This window comes from Bombus affinis, chromosome 14, assembly GCF_024516045.1.
Source record: "Bombus affinis isolate iyBomAffi1 chromosome 14, iyBomAffi1.2, whole genome shotgun sequence".
In the NCBI taxonomy this organism is placed as follows: Eukaryota; Metazoa; Arthropoda; class Insecta; order Hymenoptera; family Apidae; genus Bombus; species Bombus affinis.
In genome coordinates this window covers 5,505,606-5,521,706 of record NC_066357.1, presented here as the reverse complement: position 1 = coordinate 5,521,706, position 16,101 = coordinate 5,505,606, and the positions used below count along the sequence as shown (strand labels likewise).

The following is a 16,101-nucleotide window of genomic DNA, read 5'->3' as shown; positions in this document are numbered from 1 at the left end:
TTTACATGCTTAATTTGCATCTATATTGTATGCATCTATATTTCTTTCAAGAAGCTTTGAGGTTTTTTACGTTTTGTTCTACTAGTTAGAAATGATTGTATATTGTCGAATATCTTTAAGTTGCACCTTGTGCCCTTGAATTTGGTGTAGTGTAGAGCAAATATAGCAAAGTAAATATCCGATGGTGTTGTTGGTGTTGCAGTATTCACAGGGCACCGGATTCTGTTTTCTGATAAGATGAGAATGTGTGATGTCGGAGCGACTTATCCTGAGCTTGATTATTCTTGTGAAAGACATAGTCGTACTTATTTCATATGCGTTTTTCCAAGCCTGCCCCGTGGGCATAATTTCGTATATCCGTACACACCTAGTAAGTACAAAATCCTTCTAAATTTGTTAACGAGCTATCTCCACTACTCCACGAAACTAATCGCTCGAAACAATTCCCGGTGTTACCTATGATTTGTACCAACGGGACGATAACGCAATTATTAATGAACTGCCGAAACACAAAACGTACTTTTGCTTTTATACTTTTTATTTCATTGTTATAACATAATTTCAGTTGGATTGTTCAGATTTTCACGAACAAAATGATGCTGATCATGACTATATACGATATATCTATCGATGTATCCTAGCGTATGTACTTTCATTGTAATATCGAAATGAAAATTTAACTTTGCATTTTTTACATTATTGTATTTTGTTTCATATAAGTCGTATGCTTTACGTTTCTAATACAGATGTTAAAATATTTTCTATGCTACAATCATAATTATGTTGTATATGTACATACGTGACATACGCTATCAAAGCGTATGCGCAGAAGGAGTTGTTATATACCTGTTCGTAGTACATAAAATCGTAGACACCTTATTCATTAGAACTTAGCAGTTTAGTAATATGTAGAAGTCTCTTATAGGAGCTCTTGTTCTTCATGAAACACCCTACCAAGTTACTAGCTTTCTTACATTCGTTGGCACCATCTGAAATGACCATAAATAGGAATCATTATATTATACATTTTAAGTGGTAACTAATTTATAAAAAATTTTATTTAATATTTAAAATACAGACGGATTTTGTAATAACAATTTTTTACTCACTGATATTTTGACATTCTTTGACAAGTTTATTAGCTGTATACCAGGGGCTTCCCCAGATTATCAGCTGGTGTTTGGCAACATTATTTTTTATCCAGAGATTTCCATTCTCCTCTACCTGTATTGCAGAGATAAAAATAATATTTCTTTCATTTTCTTTTCTATAAGAGAACTTAAGACTTCATTTATAATTTATAAAGGAGAGTAAAAGATGCCCTTATCAACATAGAAATCCTGGAATCAATCTTTTCGATATTAGTTTCATTTTTGTATTCTTTTCTAATTAATGTAAAAGAATGTAAATCGAACTTTTTATAAAAGACGGATAGGGCGAGAATGTCTAATGGGATTTCTTTCTGTGACAATATTTAAATACTTTTCTCTATTTATATTGATAAACAAAATAATCAACTAAGGACAAAGAGTGTACTTATATAAAATGTGTATCCTATGTAGGACGAAGTATGAAACAAAATTTGAAGAAATATTTTTGTATTCATATAAACGGAAAAAACATCGAACAACTGTCATAGATATTCTCTTCATCACTTCCACTGACCTCGATCTTCATACATGTTACCAAGTCCTGTGTGATCTTCAAAAGGCTTTAGCTCTCGGGTTGTCTTTTAAAAAGCTATTTGCGCGGAATACAAATGCTAAGTCTATAATTGTCTTCTTTCATATGAACTAGGGTTAAATAAAAATGTTCAAACCTAACCCCAATCTAGTTATGATAATGTACTTACAATAAAATATCTATAGATAGTCCCGTAGTTTACGCGCGCTTTCTTGAATTTTTCCCACGTTGAAATTCAGAGCACTGAGCAGAAGTCACATTGCGTTTTCTGGTGAAGTTTGGGATACTTTTCGGGATTACTCCTGTGTTTTTTCGTTTGCAATTCCTGGGATTTTGTGCGTTTCTTTCTCTGACATGGAGGAGGTTTGGGTAGTAATTTAAATTGCACAGCAGACAATGAACAAACTAACCCAAACCTAACCCAAAAACAAAACGATAAGTGTGGGAGTATCTGTATACAAGACATATGTATATACTACGTGTTGACTTGTCAAATGTGTACTCAGCGTCGAAAAGGTACGTTTTACTTATAAAAGTTATTTTATTAATGTGTTTTTAAAAAACAACAAGCGGCGGCTAAAGCTTTATAAACATTAACCAGGAGGGCGACTTTCGTAACTTATATGAAGTTCAAGGTCACTGGAGGTTAGTCCCCTAAACAGAAGTTTTACCTCTTTTTTCTTTTACATAATTTAATTTAAAGAATACTTTGTATAATTTGATTTAAATAATTCCGTTACTTACGATACCCATCTTCCTCAGAATACAGTAGGTGAAACAGCCAAGTCTCCCGTCGTTCATAGGTATAGTTTGTCTCTTCACGTCTTCTATTAACTCTGAAAACCGAATAATATTGACTAAGGCTTTCCATTCATTTTAGTTTAAATTTACTTTGTTGTTTGCTACTTACGTAGATTAATGCTAGTTTCTATGGCGCAAGATGTCCTAAATCGTGCCAATTGGGCCTTTTTGTGATCTGACAGAGCCTGAAAATATTAGGATATATCATAAAGGCTCTAAAGTATAAATAAATATTTGGTCAAGTGTTATTAATAGTCTGTTTAAACGATTAGAATTTGCAGCTTGTAAATAAATAATCCGAACGTGAATAACATTTTTCGATAAGATAGTTAACTTTTTGGTCGAGAGAACCCGAAAATTTCGGGCGGAGAATTTTTCTCGGGATCAAGTCGAATTCCCGACACTTTCGAGTTTTCACACATCCCTACTTTTTAGAGTTATTAGATCCTTTCAGAAAATCAAAGAGAAGACATTTTATGATCGTACTGTTATATTTCTCTTATTCTAGATATTAAAAGAGTCCTGGTTTTACAATCAATGAATTGTTTCTTATACATCGTTTTAATCATAGAATAACAAGCCACGAAATTATCGTTCTATTCGATTAAAAATAGTGAGATTATATTATCTATTTTATGGCGATATTTACAATGGATTTCCAGCACCGAAATAATTACGAATTATAATACTCGAAACTTAATTTTTTCAGAAAGTAATTCAGTTGTACGATTAAAATTAATAAGATTACTATGCAACGATTACGGCAAAAATATAAGAATTTAAAACATCGATACAGATTATATATGAAAGAAAGAAACAGTCTATTAAAAAGATTAGGTGATTGCAGCCAGGATGATGACAGAAGGAACGAGAAGAGTAAAAAATGTCAAAATTTACCAATGCTCCGACGAAGCAGAAGGCAAAGATAATAGCGAGTATCTTCATCTTCCTTTTGAAGTTGTCGTAGAGCTCGAGTAAGTAAGATCTATATTGAATGTTCACTAAGAACTAAGTACGTATTATATGTTGCTTGAGTTTTTATAGTTATAGGTACAATCATTAATAATGACACGTCCTATAATTTCTCCCTCCATTGGGTAGCCGCAAGCGGTACTGTATTTTCGGATGGAAGTATACCGACATTTCGTCTCTTCTCAGCTATCAGAATACATGTGCTTGGAAAGAGCACGGTTGTTAACATCCGAAGAAGAACAAAAATATATCTAGATAATTTATTCCGTTTTTGAAGCATTTGAGAATAAAGGAGTAGCTTCTCTTAGACAAACAAAGCTGAATTTTATTTAAATAATTGTTTGTTTTTTCATACCGATGACGAATTGCTCCTGAGAAATAAAGATAGATCGATAGATTTTTGTTTCTTAAAGGTTCGTATCTTCCAACTCATAAATATTGATTATCGATACAGAAATCATTATTTAGCATATCATTAAAATGTATAAGTCCGATAGAGCACGAGATTAATGAGTATACTATTGGACTTTTACGCAGATAGTTTCATTAATTTGTACCTGGACATGTAATTTTAGATTTTACAAGCTTGCTGTATAAGTTGATCTTGGTGAACACGGTCGGCAGAGTCTGCATAATAATTTCTTACACAATACTCTTTCCTGAATTTCATCGCACCCACTGTCGTTGTCGCTTTCATTGTCTGGCACGAGGTTTTTATTCTCTATCCGAAGCGAAGATCCTAAGATCACGGTGAAGAATCACTATGTAGAATGATCGCTGGTGGCTTTATTCACTAAATTATACGTCTTAATTAATTAAGTATAATGATTAATTTCGTTGCTTAATCGTGTGTGACAACATTTAAATTACAATATTTAATGAAAATTTAAGTAAGCGAATAATCAAAGTATAGATAGTATACTTTCATAATTCTCATGGCTATAGCAAATACGAGTCTATGATCTTATAAATTAACACGAAAGGAAGGCCAAAGTTAGAGTGCCAAAAGAGAATATCTCAAATTGATTCAATTCTTAATACACTGACGTATAATGAAACTGCAAATTGAATAGCTCTTTTTGTTATGCGGCATTAACTCGTAACCGATAAGGATGAATGAAACTATGCACTGAATAATACTGAAAAAATTTTTTTCTATTTTGTTCTACGATGATAATAGTATATTATTTTTATGCGAGTGGATTCATGGGAAAGACCGATAAAGAAAGTTTGAGGTAATTTCTCGAGATTCAGCCATTGCACAGGAGAAATGACTAATGTAATTGTACAATATAAACGATTTCATCTTGTGGAATTGGAAAGGGCAAAAATTACATTTACCATCCTTGTCAAGATATTGAGACGAATTATAAACTTACAATTACGTATGATAACAGTGGCATAAATGTATCATAATGGTGCGTTTACACCAAGCTAATTTTCGTGAACGAACCCTCGCTGTTTTCCTCACTCTAATAAAATATAAAATAAAAATCATTCGGTTATGCCTTCATGACGAAAGAAACTGTCATTTAAAGTAAATAGAACGGAAAGTGAAGCTGTCATTTGAACTTAACCAAACATGTGCAAGAATGCGCCATGAAATCATACGCTTATTCATTCGGCGAACACATGCTCGCTTACGCTTTTATTCTTTAATTTTAGGAGAGTGGGGAGAGAACAAGCATTCGTTCGTTTAGTGAGGCTTGATCTAAACTATGACACGATCGTGGTCTAAAGTAGTCTAAACCACCTAAACCACAGTTTAAACGTATCATAATTCTTTGTGGCTGGATAAGCACCAGGAAAACAGTGACATGAACGTACATAAAATATTTATTTTAAATAGTTCCTTGAATCAATTGAAGTGAACTACAAACAACAAAAGTTTAAATAGAAATACATTTATCTTTAATAATACGTTATCGTACGTACATTTCCTACATATTCTGCGATATGAAGTGAATATAGATCAATGTTGGAAGCTTTTATTTTAATTGTCATTGTTATTACTCTCCAATTTTCTATCATTTTATGAATAACTTTTGTTTTTCGACTAATGAAATCCTTCTCGTTTGAACAATATGCGTCGATACCATAATTAACTTATAGATTATTATTTATTTATTATTAACTTAACTTAGGATTTCCATTTTGTTATTTATAAAACAAAGTGGTAAAATATGAGGACAGGATTCCTTTAAATGACAGAAAACAGTGCTGCCATCAGTATCCAGGCTTCCAACTATTTGATGCGTTAAGACGTCTATGCTCATACATGCACCAACACATTAAAGAATAGCTTAGTCGTTGCATTACAGAATATTAAATTAGTTGTGTGTAGTATGAAAGTACAACTGCCACATTGCCTTATAAAACATGGGAGATAAAGGTAAAAAATTTTTACTTTGATACGTAACGATTTCTCCTTTATACAGTCATTTTTATCACTATTAAGATTCATCCTTTTATATTCTTTACAGTACGAATGTATACCATTGAAACTTGGCGAAAGTTAATTATTTAATCTTTTAAGTAACCGAAATATTATTATACGCATTACAGATTGAAATTTTCGTAGAATATCCTATGTTTCGATAGTTTGTTCAAAGCCGGTCAGTGGTTGGCGTATTAGGTTATGATACGTTCCTAATTGGGTCATTTGAAAGCGCGCCACTTTGAAAGTATGGTGTATCTGCTATCGAAAGGACTTTATACTGTTAATGCACTCGAAACATATCAATTTCTCTTTCTTTTTTTAGACTTTCCTGCTTTCATTTTCTATACTTGTCAAGGTTAATTCCTTTTATTATGTAACCTCATAATTTACTACAGAATGGCCAACAGCTGATATCTAATCAACATTCGAGTTTTATCACTCCATAAATTGAAAAATTGATCTAACTGTTATAACGCGATAAATATTGTACATTATCGAATAAAAAGTAAATGTTCGTAACATCCACACTTCACGATAGTACAGACAGATGATGTCACTTGTCTGAGTATAACAGTATATGTAGATATGAATTAAATAATACTTATATTCATGTACTTCTAATACGATTTTTGTGGCTAATAAATAGCATATTATATCTTGTCTTGATATTATGTGCTATTGATAATATTAATTCGTTGAAATTAATGTATGTACATATTAAGGTTATTCATAACCTTATATTTTTTATACCTCGGAATTGTACGTTATTAATATAGAATTTCACTTGTTACCTCTATTTCATATTTTATGTACACAGTTTCACATAATTTTTCATTTGTTGTATGTCTGTTTCTTTGAAATGTTTCAAATTCTATATCGGAAATTAATAATAATACATACATACATATATGCATCAGTATTAAATGATAAAGCTCAAACGAAAATTTACATCATCTAAACCATTATAAGCTGTCCAACTATCCACTCCAGTACATTTGTTAATTTTTTTATTTTAGAAATTAATGAAGTTAGGCAAATGCAATTAAATGTTTTATTATTGAAAGTAGAAAAGTTATTGATTTCAATTACTAATAATATTATAATAACATTACAGGACAATGATGTTAAAACAAAATTCACATGGGATCAAATTTTGTTCATTTAAGTCTTAATATATAAAATGCAGATTTATCTTAGTATTTTATAATTTATAATTTATTGAAAAATTTTTATTAAAGATTTATAATTTGCTATACAAATAGCTATACAAATGGCTATAAGAAAATTTGAAACATATTATTTTGTTCGAAAATTTCGACTAACATATTTTCCCTATTTATTTTTACGTAATTACCTACCTAGTTGTCTAATTACATTATCATATTATCTCATTAACAAGAAACATGTTTTCATTCCAATTAATTTCTCGATCCCCGGCAGATCAATAATAAATAAAAGGCCGGCTGTTATATACAAATATACGTAAAGAATTTCATTTCAATATAATAAATCCTAATAATAGGTCGTATATTATAAATAATATAATATATAACGCCTAATATATTAACGACGTTAATATTTATTTACTACAAAATAAATATGTTCACATTTCATTGTATTAAAATAAAAAGAGATCTCACACACAGAATCGTTTCGCAATCGTTTTTAAGATAAATAAACGATAACGAATTGAATTTACATAATTTACAAAAGATATATAGAAAATGCGTACATGTTATTCTTTTGTTTATTAAAACTTATGTTTAGAGCATCATGTGCACTTCAGTGGAGGAAGCAGCCTCGGGAAAGATAACAATATTATGGTACAACCGCAACGACATGGACAGATAGACGCTCATCTCGGATTTCTACAACTTTATCACAGGTTACATTTTCCTTTTATATACATGTATTCAAATTATATAATGAAAACTTAAATAACTAAATTCTATTTTAAAATCTTTTCAAAATTATAATTTATTCCGTAATTACTTGTTTTAGATACCACGTAGAATTCTTGATACCTTGGAACTTGTGTACACATAAGGAACGGAAGAGTTCCGTACCGGCAATAGTTGCCGGAACTCACAATCCTAATTGCCATATTGTAGACTTGATAAGTGAAAAGGAAAGCCTAAAGTAAATCATTATATAAGCGTATTTAAAATTTTATGCTTTGTAAACAAACTACCATTATTTCTTTTTACAACAAAGTCTGTAATTTTAATTATAATATGCTTTTTTTCTGCGACAGATTAAAAATAGAATTGCTAGCATATAAAGAAAAGATCTTAAAGGAAGAGGTGCAAATATTGTGCTGTAAGAGTGGAAGTCCACTGAAGATTCAACTGAACAGTCGTGTATTGGGACAAGACAAGGGCAGACCATTGTTAAGGAATGGGATACGCAGTGTCGGCGTGGAGCAATCGAACGAAGATGAGGTCTCCGAGTAGATCTCGTTGATAATGATATTATTGCTCGAATATCTAAGAGTCGAGTGTTTTTTTCCACAGGTGCTGGGTACGAAATTGAGGGCATCTTTAAGCATGCAAAGCAAACAGAGTTTCTGAAGAAATTCCGAGATCGATGCATACCAAGAAGCGCACGTATCCAGTCGAGGACGTATAATGTAACAGAGGATAAAACTTGATGCACGAGAACGTTCCTTATTTCGAAATTTAATCATGCAAAACGCAGGATTGCGTTGCAATGAAATTCGTTGTTGCGGTCAATTATCAATGATTACTGTTTTAATCGTAAAAGAATCACATGTGCACGTCACGTTCAATCTCAAGCATAGCGTAAGCAATGTTTCATCTATCGAGATTAATTTAACTACACAGCCTGTTCCAAGCTGCACGATATAACTTTCGAAATATGCGATGTTCAGTAAAAAAAGAAAGAGCTTTTCTTTGAATTTATTGCAACTGGTCTGATTGTACAGGCCTATATCACAACCGCAAGAGTTCTTTCCTCTTATGCATCGAGCATTATTATTGCGATAATCTCGATGCAAGAAATGAAGTGTTCTTTTAATCGGCCTTTTTTTTGAAGGATCACATCGATATACATGTATGTGTAATTACGAGTTACCGCTAAGTACCGCATTTGCCTACTGTTCCTTCTTAAACGAAAACGTATCACGCAATGCCTATATATATAAATCTATTACATCTTTTAATATCTATCGTCGATCTATCCGCAATAACAAAATTGTATTTTATTATCGTTTTACATTGAGCGTAGATTTTAAACGATAAGGATATATCACTAATCAAAAGCAGGTTTCGCAATGAATGATGATGCTGTTTTCTAATATCTTGCTAAGCTGACACGAATTATTAAAATGAACAATTCCAACGAACATTTTTTTTTTATTAACATTCCATATTAAACCTTGTTTGTACCTTACACTTGACGATCAAAGTTATAGTTTATTCAAAATTAATTTGCTGTTCAAGATCAAAAAGAAATTTCCATCATTTAGGAACAACTCTTATAGTATATTAATTTCAGTAATCAACTGATTTTGAGGAAACTATAATTTTTTCACGTCTGTGGTATTCCTATATGCATTGTACTAATCGTATTAAATTCCAATATTTTTACGTTCAGAAACGGGATTACTTAAAACATTCCCTACCATATGTGACATGTAATATTTCATTACTTTTAATATTTATTGTCGCAATTTCTCTCAATATTATTTTTTACAACAGCAGCGAATATGTTAAAGAATTCTAAGTATCGTTAGCATCGGAAGTTTGACTGTTTCATGGGAATACCAGTTGGTCCGTCAACAAATTCGCAAATGTTGAAACCAAGTCTAGCCAAAGGATGACAATTACTTCTAGGATTGCCCCACTTGCCTCTAAAAGTCATCCAACTGGGTAAGATGTTGTTGTCCTCTTTCAGAAGCAATTCCATCTTCTTCCATGTGGGCCAAGCGGTACCAAACCCACTCTCATCGTAGAGGCGAGGTAATCTGACAAATTTATGCTTCCCTGGTGCCGTCCAAAGTCCATGAGATCCTCTCGCGCTAAATAATATCGGATGAGATCCACCAGCAGTGAAAACTCTTTCGGGAAATATAGGTTTTTGAAAGATGCCTTTTCGCGTTTCTTGGCTTTCGTAAACGAAGGTTCCACTTCGTAAATCGTATCGGTAAAACGCGCCTGCGTCATGGGCGGACACGTACATGGCTGATGGATAATTCGCATCCTGAATTTAAAAAAAATAAATGATTTTATATAGGAAAATACAAAATATTGTACTGTATAAATATAATTAAACATAATCTCTAAAATATTCCGATCTATATTGAGGCTTCATATGATCTTCTTGCATACGCACGAAAAATTTGATTAAAAAAGAAACAATAATTCAAAATGCGAAAAATATACATATTTATCAATTTTTAGACTCGTGTCATTTAAGAAAACATTTGAAAATGCTTTCCAGAACAAAATAAGAGTATTTGTTTTCATCGAACGAGCATGAGTTCACCTACCTTAAAATAAAGACTCATGTGTTCCCAATCGCCCACGTGGTTGCCGTATTCCTTGAGTATTCCAAGGCATATCCCACCCACCGTAGGTATCGGCCAGCTACCAAAAAATCCAAGATCCAGAACGCAGACTGCCTTTCCCTCGCTGAACGGATAGAACATCCAATAGGTCACGTGAAAGTGCAGCTTCCGGGACTTGTTTCCTTTTTTCTTCTTTTTTTCAAAATCACCATGTTTCTACATACAATTCCATAAATATTTATTGGATCAACTAATCGACAGAATAATTTCCAAGAATCTCCTACACGCTACCCTCAGAATATTTTCAAACCTCTCAATCTTTATTTTAAGAGCCACCATCTAAATTAAAGAACAGAAACTTTTTTTTTTATGTCGTTCTTTTAACATCTCTACTTCTCTCTCCGTTATAGCTATTACCGTGTAAGAATTCCTGTTCAGCATATGTACCTCTAAACTCTGTTTCCCATCGCCCTTCCAAATCTTTCCTGGAAGATCGTTAGTGAGGATCATGGACGAGCCGAAATCGTCGATCTGCACGTTCCTCGATGCTATCAACGTCTCGTCTCCTTTTCTTCGCGACTTTCTTTCGTCTCTGGCGGTCTTTAAGCTTATCACGTCCGTAGAAACGTCTGGTACAATACAGTTCTTGATCACAGCGTAAACCGGTACCGTGCCCCCTGGTTTTCGGCCGTATAGGAAGGACGATCGATTCCTCAACAGTACTTCTACCGACATAAAATTATTCCATAAAATAAATTTTCCATGCATTTTATAAAAATTCATTAAAATCGATTGTATCAGTTTTGGATGTCTTCGAATGTAATTTGAAGATTTTTTTGTCATTTGTCATTTACCTACGTCGACTCTAGTGCGAAGATAGTCATCGTCGGATTGCATGTTATCCAAGAATTCAGGTACCCCAAGGGGTAAAAATAGTTCGCCAGGTGCAAGCCATACTAGAGGCGCCCAGTCTCGTACTAGTTCTTTTACTGCAATTTAATTTAATGAAAATAACATGAAATTATAATGAAAATAAGTTGTAACATAAATTTATCCGTTTTCTATATGCGTATGTGTAATATATGCATTACATATATTGTATAAAAACAAGATGAATTTATATTACAACCCAGTATTTTATAAAACTGAATAAATAAAAAGTTAGGAATTATTTTGATGATTATACTTAGATAATTCTCTTTTCACTATCTTTTTTATGTTGCGAACAATAGTAATATTAATTTCCACAAATATAACATAAATTTACTGTACTATACTAAAATATCGGTGGCAGAACTATGATCAAAATTACACAGATTGAAACTATATTATTATATACAGCTTGCGATATTCTAAACCCATAATAACAATAATCCTACCGTGGAGGAAAAATTATGAATTAAACACTATAAATGATGCCAAATAATACCTACAGAAAGTTGAACACGTATGTAGGTGCGTGCTTATATAAAGTTGAAAGTAAAGGATAATGTATCGTCCCTATAAAACAATTTAAACGTACAATATAGTGGAAAATAAACGCGAAGGTACGGACATAATATTGTACTCATACATAATATTGATCATTGTTGCTAATGACGTTACCGATGATAACATAATATGTTTATTAGAAAGCCAGTTTATTCGAGTTGCTAGCTTCAGTATGTGCCACATATATTTAGGTAGAAAAAAGGAAAAGCCTAGGGGGATTCTGCTTTCATTTCATTTTGAGTGAGAAGAATTGCGAATGTATGCATCTTCGTTCCACACACTCTCACATTTCAACCTTGATCAAACAGTTATGTACCATCGTTTAAAGCGGCGTATCGTATAAGTCGTCGAAGATCTCGAAACCTCCTTACAAGCTCGAAGTTGTAATAATTCGCATATCTTTATGAAAAATATTGTAAATTTTTCTTTCTCAGAATCTCGTTACAAATTAGCAAACCTTTATGAAAAATTTCATAAATTATTTTCTCAAAACCTTGTTACAAGTACGATAGAAGTCGTAATAATTCGTTCGTATAATATAAATCGTTATGAAAAATTTCATCAGTTTTTCCTTTCCATTTCATTTCCTTCTCTGATTAAACGTAAAATTTCATTCTGATGAAATCTTCAAATATTCGAATTCAACTGGAAAAAAAGAAATATTTTTTAAGATTGAGAAACAATGAATAGCGCAAAGGGATTTTCATTTCATCATTACAGACAGGAAAAGCTTTCACCCTTGGCATACACGTGTCGATTCATGTCCTGGCATCGAAATCATAATTATTATGTAGGACCGATACATGGCGTTACCATATTTGGTGTTACGGCATGTTTCCCATTATACTTCCGCAATTAAAGAACAGGCGCCGTGAACGGGAACAAGTTTCTGTTTGTTTTTACTTTAATGCGGCGCTTACGTTGTCACCGGGATAATTATCCCGTTGTTTAGATTTGTCCAAGATAATTTAATTGCTATTTGTTTCGAATGACAATCGTTTCTTAGATTTTTTCACCATGATAAATATGTAGGAGCTTTCTTATAACTAAACTGGAACCACAGCTTTAAAATTGTAAAGGATTGATAAAAATTTCATCAGCAAAATTAGGTTTTCTTTTTTATCATTACATCGACCAGCGGATTTAATAGATGGTTGTGATGGTAATCGTCAGTTTACGAGTTTTCGTCACAACATATACATATGGTACTGCAGACAGTATCTAGCTAACAAATTAGCTCATGGAATTGTATTTTGATTGCTAGTATAACAGAATAAATTATGATGCTCCCAGAGATCCTTGAGGTTTATAGGAAAAATTAAATAGTTTCGAATAGTACGTCATTTAATATATATTTGTATGTACTCCTGTATGTACTCCAAAATTGAAGTTTCAAAAATTTCAGGATCACCTAATACCACATAATAAACTACTCGAAGCCATTTAATTTTGTCTAATGAAATTTTCGTTTATCTTCTACTGTTTTAGAACTATGGCTTCGCCCTGTTGCGGAAGATTCTGTAGAATCTTGTTACGGTACTCCGGAGTAATTAACCATGATATACGCTAACAATTTCTTGTTAATATCCATGTCCATACTAATATAGTACAAAGAAAGTAGAATCATTTTAGACAAGATCTCCCGTTACATTCTACAACACTCAGGATCCTTAGGTAACACAAGATCGCCATAGATTACGAATATCTTTGAATCCTTAACATAGATTTACATGTCACGAGGAAGAGAGCCAATTTCACCATAGAAACGAACTTTCCTAGAAAAAGAGAAGTAATACGGGGGCGCTAGGTAGCCGAGATGGAATTCGTTTAATTATTTTCTACGCATGCGTGTAATACAGGCGAAATCGAAGATTAATGGAAACTCGTTTTGGTCTGCTTGACAATCGTCAAACCGGTCCAGAGAAATGGGACAATCGATTTTCAATCTTGGTCAGCGATTCAAAGCTGTAAGTTTTATCCCCAGAAAATAGATCGATCGATCTCACAGGAGTACGATCATTGTAACATATATTAACAACACGTTCATGCTAAATACACACGTGATAATACGCATGATCGTTTCGACGAGACAATTTCACCGTTAATCCAACAGTCGCAGCTTTGACTGGTTACCATGTAAACTGTGTCCCGATTCACCACTCTTTGGTGCTACTTTTACGAGCTTGCCGTCGCCTTTATAGTAAACATTTCTTCGATGGTAATTCGTGTAGTGACCGAGCATGAACTTCTTTGCATATTCCCGTTATAATTACATAATTGTGATCATATCGAAATAAATAGTTTTACGATATGAATAAGTTTCCAAACGGTGACTATCGTGATTTGAATAAGCAAATTAGTGTTTAAATTAATCCATTTTATGCACTTAAGTTATTGTACTACGGCCTTGTTACAATTTATCGTCATTACATTTCTTTGAGTCAAAATTGTAAAAAATAGAGAAGGTGAAGAACGAATAAAATGTATTTATGTTGTGCGTTTGCTAACTTCAATTTCTTTACTTATTGTTAGTCTTCTTTTGCTTGATTCTTCAGGACTACAAGTACAATATACAAATATGAATTTAAACAATTTAATTGGTTCATATCAGAAAACTATACCGATTATCTATTCCGCGATCTCTTTAATTTTGTCAAAATCCAATCACCATAAACTTACGGCGTTTCATATGAATAATAAGTACGTTATTTTAACTTCACCAACTCCACGTAAATATGTTTCTATTACATTTTACGAATCTTTCAGATATTTAATAAATTTTAAACAAATTTAGAAGGGCTGATCTGTCTATCGTGAATCAAATGCAGAAAATAATTGAAAATGACAATCGCTTAAACTTGAAGTTCTTACCTCGTTCTTCGTCGGTGGTTTCCGAAGTCACGATCATGTGAATGATACACAGAATCAACAGCAGACACTGCATCGTATTCGACTTGTTCACACATTTTGATAATCGAGTGCCGGAAAAGCCGCGAAACTCGAAACTTTTTAAGTGTTGCTCATCCTCGATGCGCTGTTTCCCGCCACCTTTATATCCCCACGTGCTACCGTTGCTGTGGACCTACCAGATATACCGTGTCACAGAAGAATTCTGAGGTTAACGATCGTCCTGCTACCAGCTACAGTGTTTCTCAGGTAACTGACCGGTTCTCTACGTTCCCCGTGCCGCTCACTGGACAAACATTATCGTCGCTCACGGCCATTGTGCACGCAGTTACGAGGATGCGGGGGGAGACCGTAAACGTAACGAGTTAACCCTTCTATCGAATTGAAAGTTTAAAATTACAGTCTCGCGCTTTTCATTTTAACTACACTGACCTACGTACATGTGTGTATTACGTATATGAATACGGAGAGATTATATATATACATAGAGAGTGCTTTTTATATAATGGATAACTTGATTTTTCTTGATCACCATTTTTACTTATAGCGTCGGTATTACTTTTAATTCAACGATAATGCAGTTCAAATGTTGATGATTCGTTATCAATAGAATACGAATTTTTATGCATTTATAGGAAATTTGAAAGTGCAAAGTTACCAGTAACAGTAACATTCTGTTATCAGAAACAGAATGCATATGATATGAAATAATATAAGTAATATAGTGCTTTTTATATAAATATAAAAATATAAATTTACATAGAAATCCATAGTCCAACTATAAAACATTCAACGTCATAATAATAGAGTTATATGAAAAACATGCTATATTATTGTAATATTTTATATTAAATAACTATTAGTTTCATTAACTTTTTTATCAATCTTAATTGTATAAATGTGTATATACTTCTTATTATATAACTTTTCATAAATAATACTAATATCTTATTAATTAGTTAATTGTTATATGATCATGCGATATTTTTTATTACGTAAGTAAATAATACATGTATATATGTGCGTATCTGTCTGTCAAAGATTGCTTATATTTTCAATGTATGAGAATTTACTGCTAAAAGAAAGATTCGTTAATAAAAATAGTTCATACTATAGACTTTATAAAAACCATCGACATGAAATAAAAATAAAAAGAATAGAAAGTGGTCATAAATTACGACTGCGGTTGCGAAAGGGATACAAATCGGGCGAACAGGAAACCGCGGAAGCCATTTACGATTAGTGAAAAGAAAAGCGCTCTGCATGTAGCATAATCACA

General features: G+C 32.6%; 3 protein-coding genes and 1 long non-coding RNA gene across 11 annotated transcripts; 2 read left to right on the top strand and 2 right to left on the bottom strand.

Moving 5' to 3' along the window:
- Positions 1 to 43: 43 nt before the first annotated feature.
- On the top strand, positions 44 to 3,681 carry LOC126924514 (uncharacterized). Of its 3 annotated transcripts, none has more exons than XR_007713567.1 (3): positions 44 to 370; positions 3,332 to 3,458; positions 3,535 to 3,681. It is a non-coding gene; the product is annotated as an uncharacterized LOC126924514 (long non-coding RNA). The 3 variants fall into 3 exon arrangements; XR_007713566.1 differs by lacking the exon at positions 44 to 370 and adding an exon at positions 1,680 to 2,199; XR_007713565.1 differs by lacking the exon at positions 44 to 370 and adding an exon at positions 1,680 to 2,199 and having other exon boundaries at positions 3,206 to 3,458.
- Positions 518 to 3,514, bottom strand: LOC126924513 (uncharacterized). Its single transcript, XM_050739069.1, has 5 exons — positions 3,382 to 3,514; positions 2,594 to 2,669; positions 2,428 to 2,519; positions 1,110 to 1,224; positions 518 to 989 (listed from the first exon to the last, which is right to left on the bottom strand). The coding sequence occupies exons 1-5, from the start codon at positions 3,427 to 3,429 to the stop codon at positions 877 to 879; spliced, it is 444 nt and encodes a 147-aa protein (XP_050595026.1). The 5' UTR covers positions 3,430 to 3,514; the 3' UTR covers positions 518 to 876.
- Positions 3,682 to 5,163: 1,482 nt separating the features above from the next.
- Positions 5,164 to 9,260, top strand: LOC126924512 (UPF0687 protein C20orf27 homolog). 2 transcript variants are annotated; one of them, XM_050739066.1, is made up of 6 exons: positions 5,164 to 5,383; positions 5,601 to 5,848; positions 7,664 to 7,781; positions 7,898 to 8,035; positions 8,151 to 8,337; positions 8,410 to 9,260. In XM_050739066.1, exons 2-6 carry the CDS (start codon positions 5,836 to 5,838, stop codon positions 8,464 to 8,466), a joined length of 513 nt encoding a protein of 170 aa, XP_050595023.1. In that variant the 5' UTR covers positions 5,164 to 5,383; positions 5,601 to 5,835; the 3' UTR covers positions 8,467 to 9,260. The 2 variants fall into 2 exon arrangements, with proteins under 2 accessions (XP_050595023.1, XP_050595024.1); XM_050739067.1 differs by lacking the exons at positions 5,164 to 5,383; positions 5,601 to 5,848 and adding an exon at positions 6,440 to 6,655.
- LOC126924509 (uncharacterized) lies at positions 8,385 to 15,569 on the bottom strand. Of its 5 annotated transcripts, none has more exons than XM_050739054.1 (6): positions 14,787 to 15,569; positions 11,279 to 11,413; positions 10,842 to 11,149; positions 10,716 to 10,763; positions 10,407 to 10,640; positions 8,385 to 10,117 (listed from the first exon to the last, which is right to left on the bottom strand). In XM_050739054.1, exons 1-6 carry the CDS (start codon positions 14,857 to 14,859, stop codon positions 9,647 to 9,649), a joined length of 1,269 nt encoding a protein of 422 aa, XP_050595011.1. In that variant the 5' UTR covers positions 14,860 to 15,569; the 3' UTR covers positions 8,385 to 9,646. The 5 variants fall into 5 exon arrangements, with proteins under 5 accessions (XP_050595011.1, XP_050595012.1, XP_050595016.1 ...); XM_050739055.1 differs by having other exon boundaries at positions 10,872 to 11,149; XM_050739059.1 differs by lacking the exon at positions 14,787 to 15,569 and adding an exon at positions 12,638 to 14,747 and having other exon boundaries at positions 11,279 to 12,560.
- Positions 15,570 to 16,101: the final 532 nt, after the last annotated feature.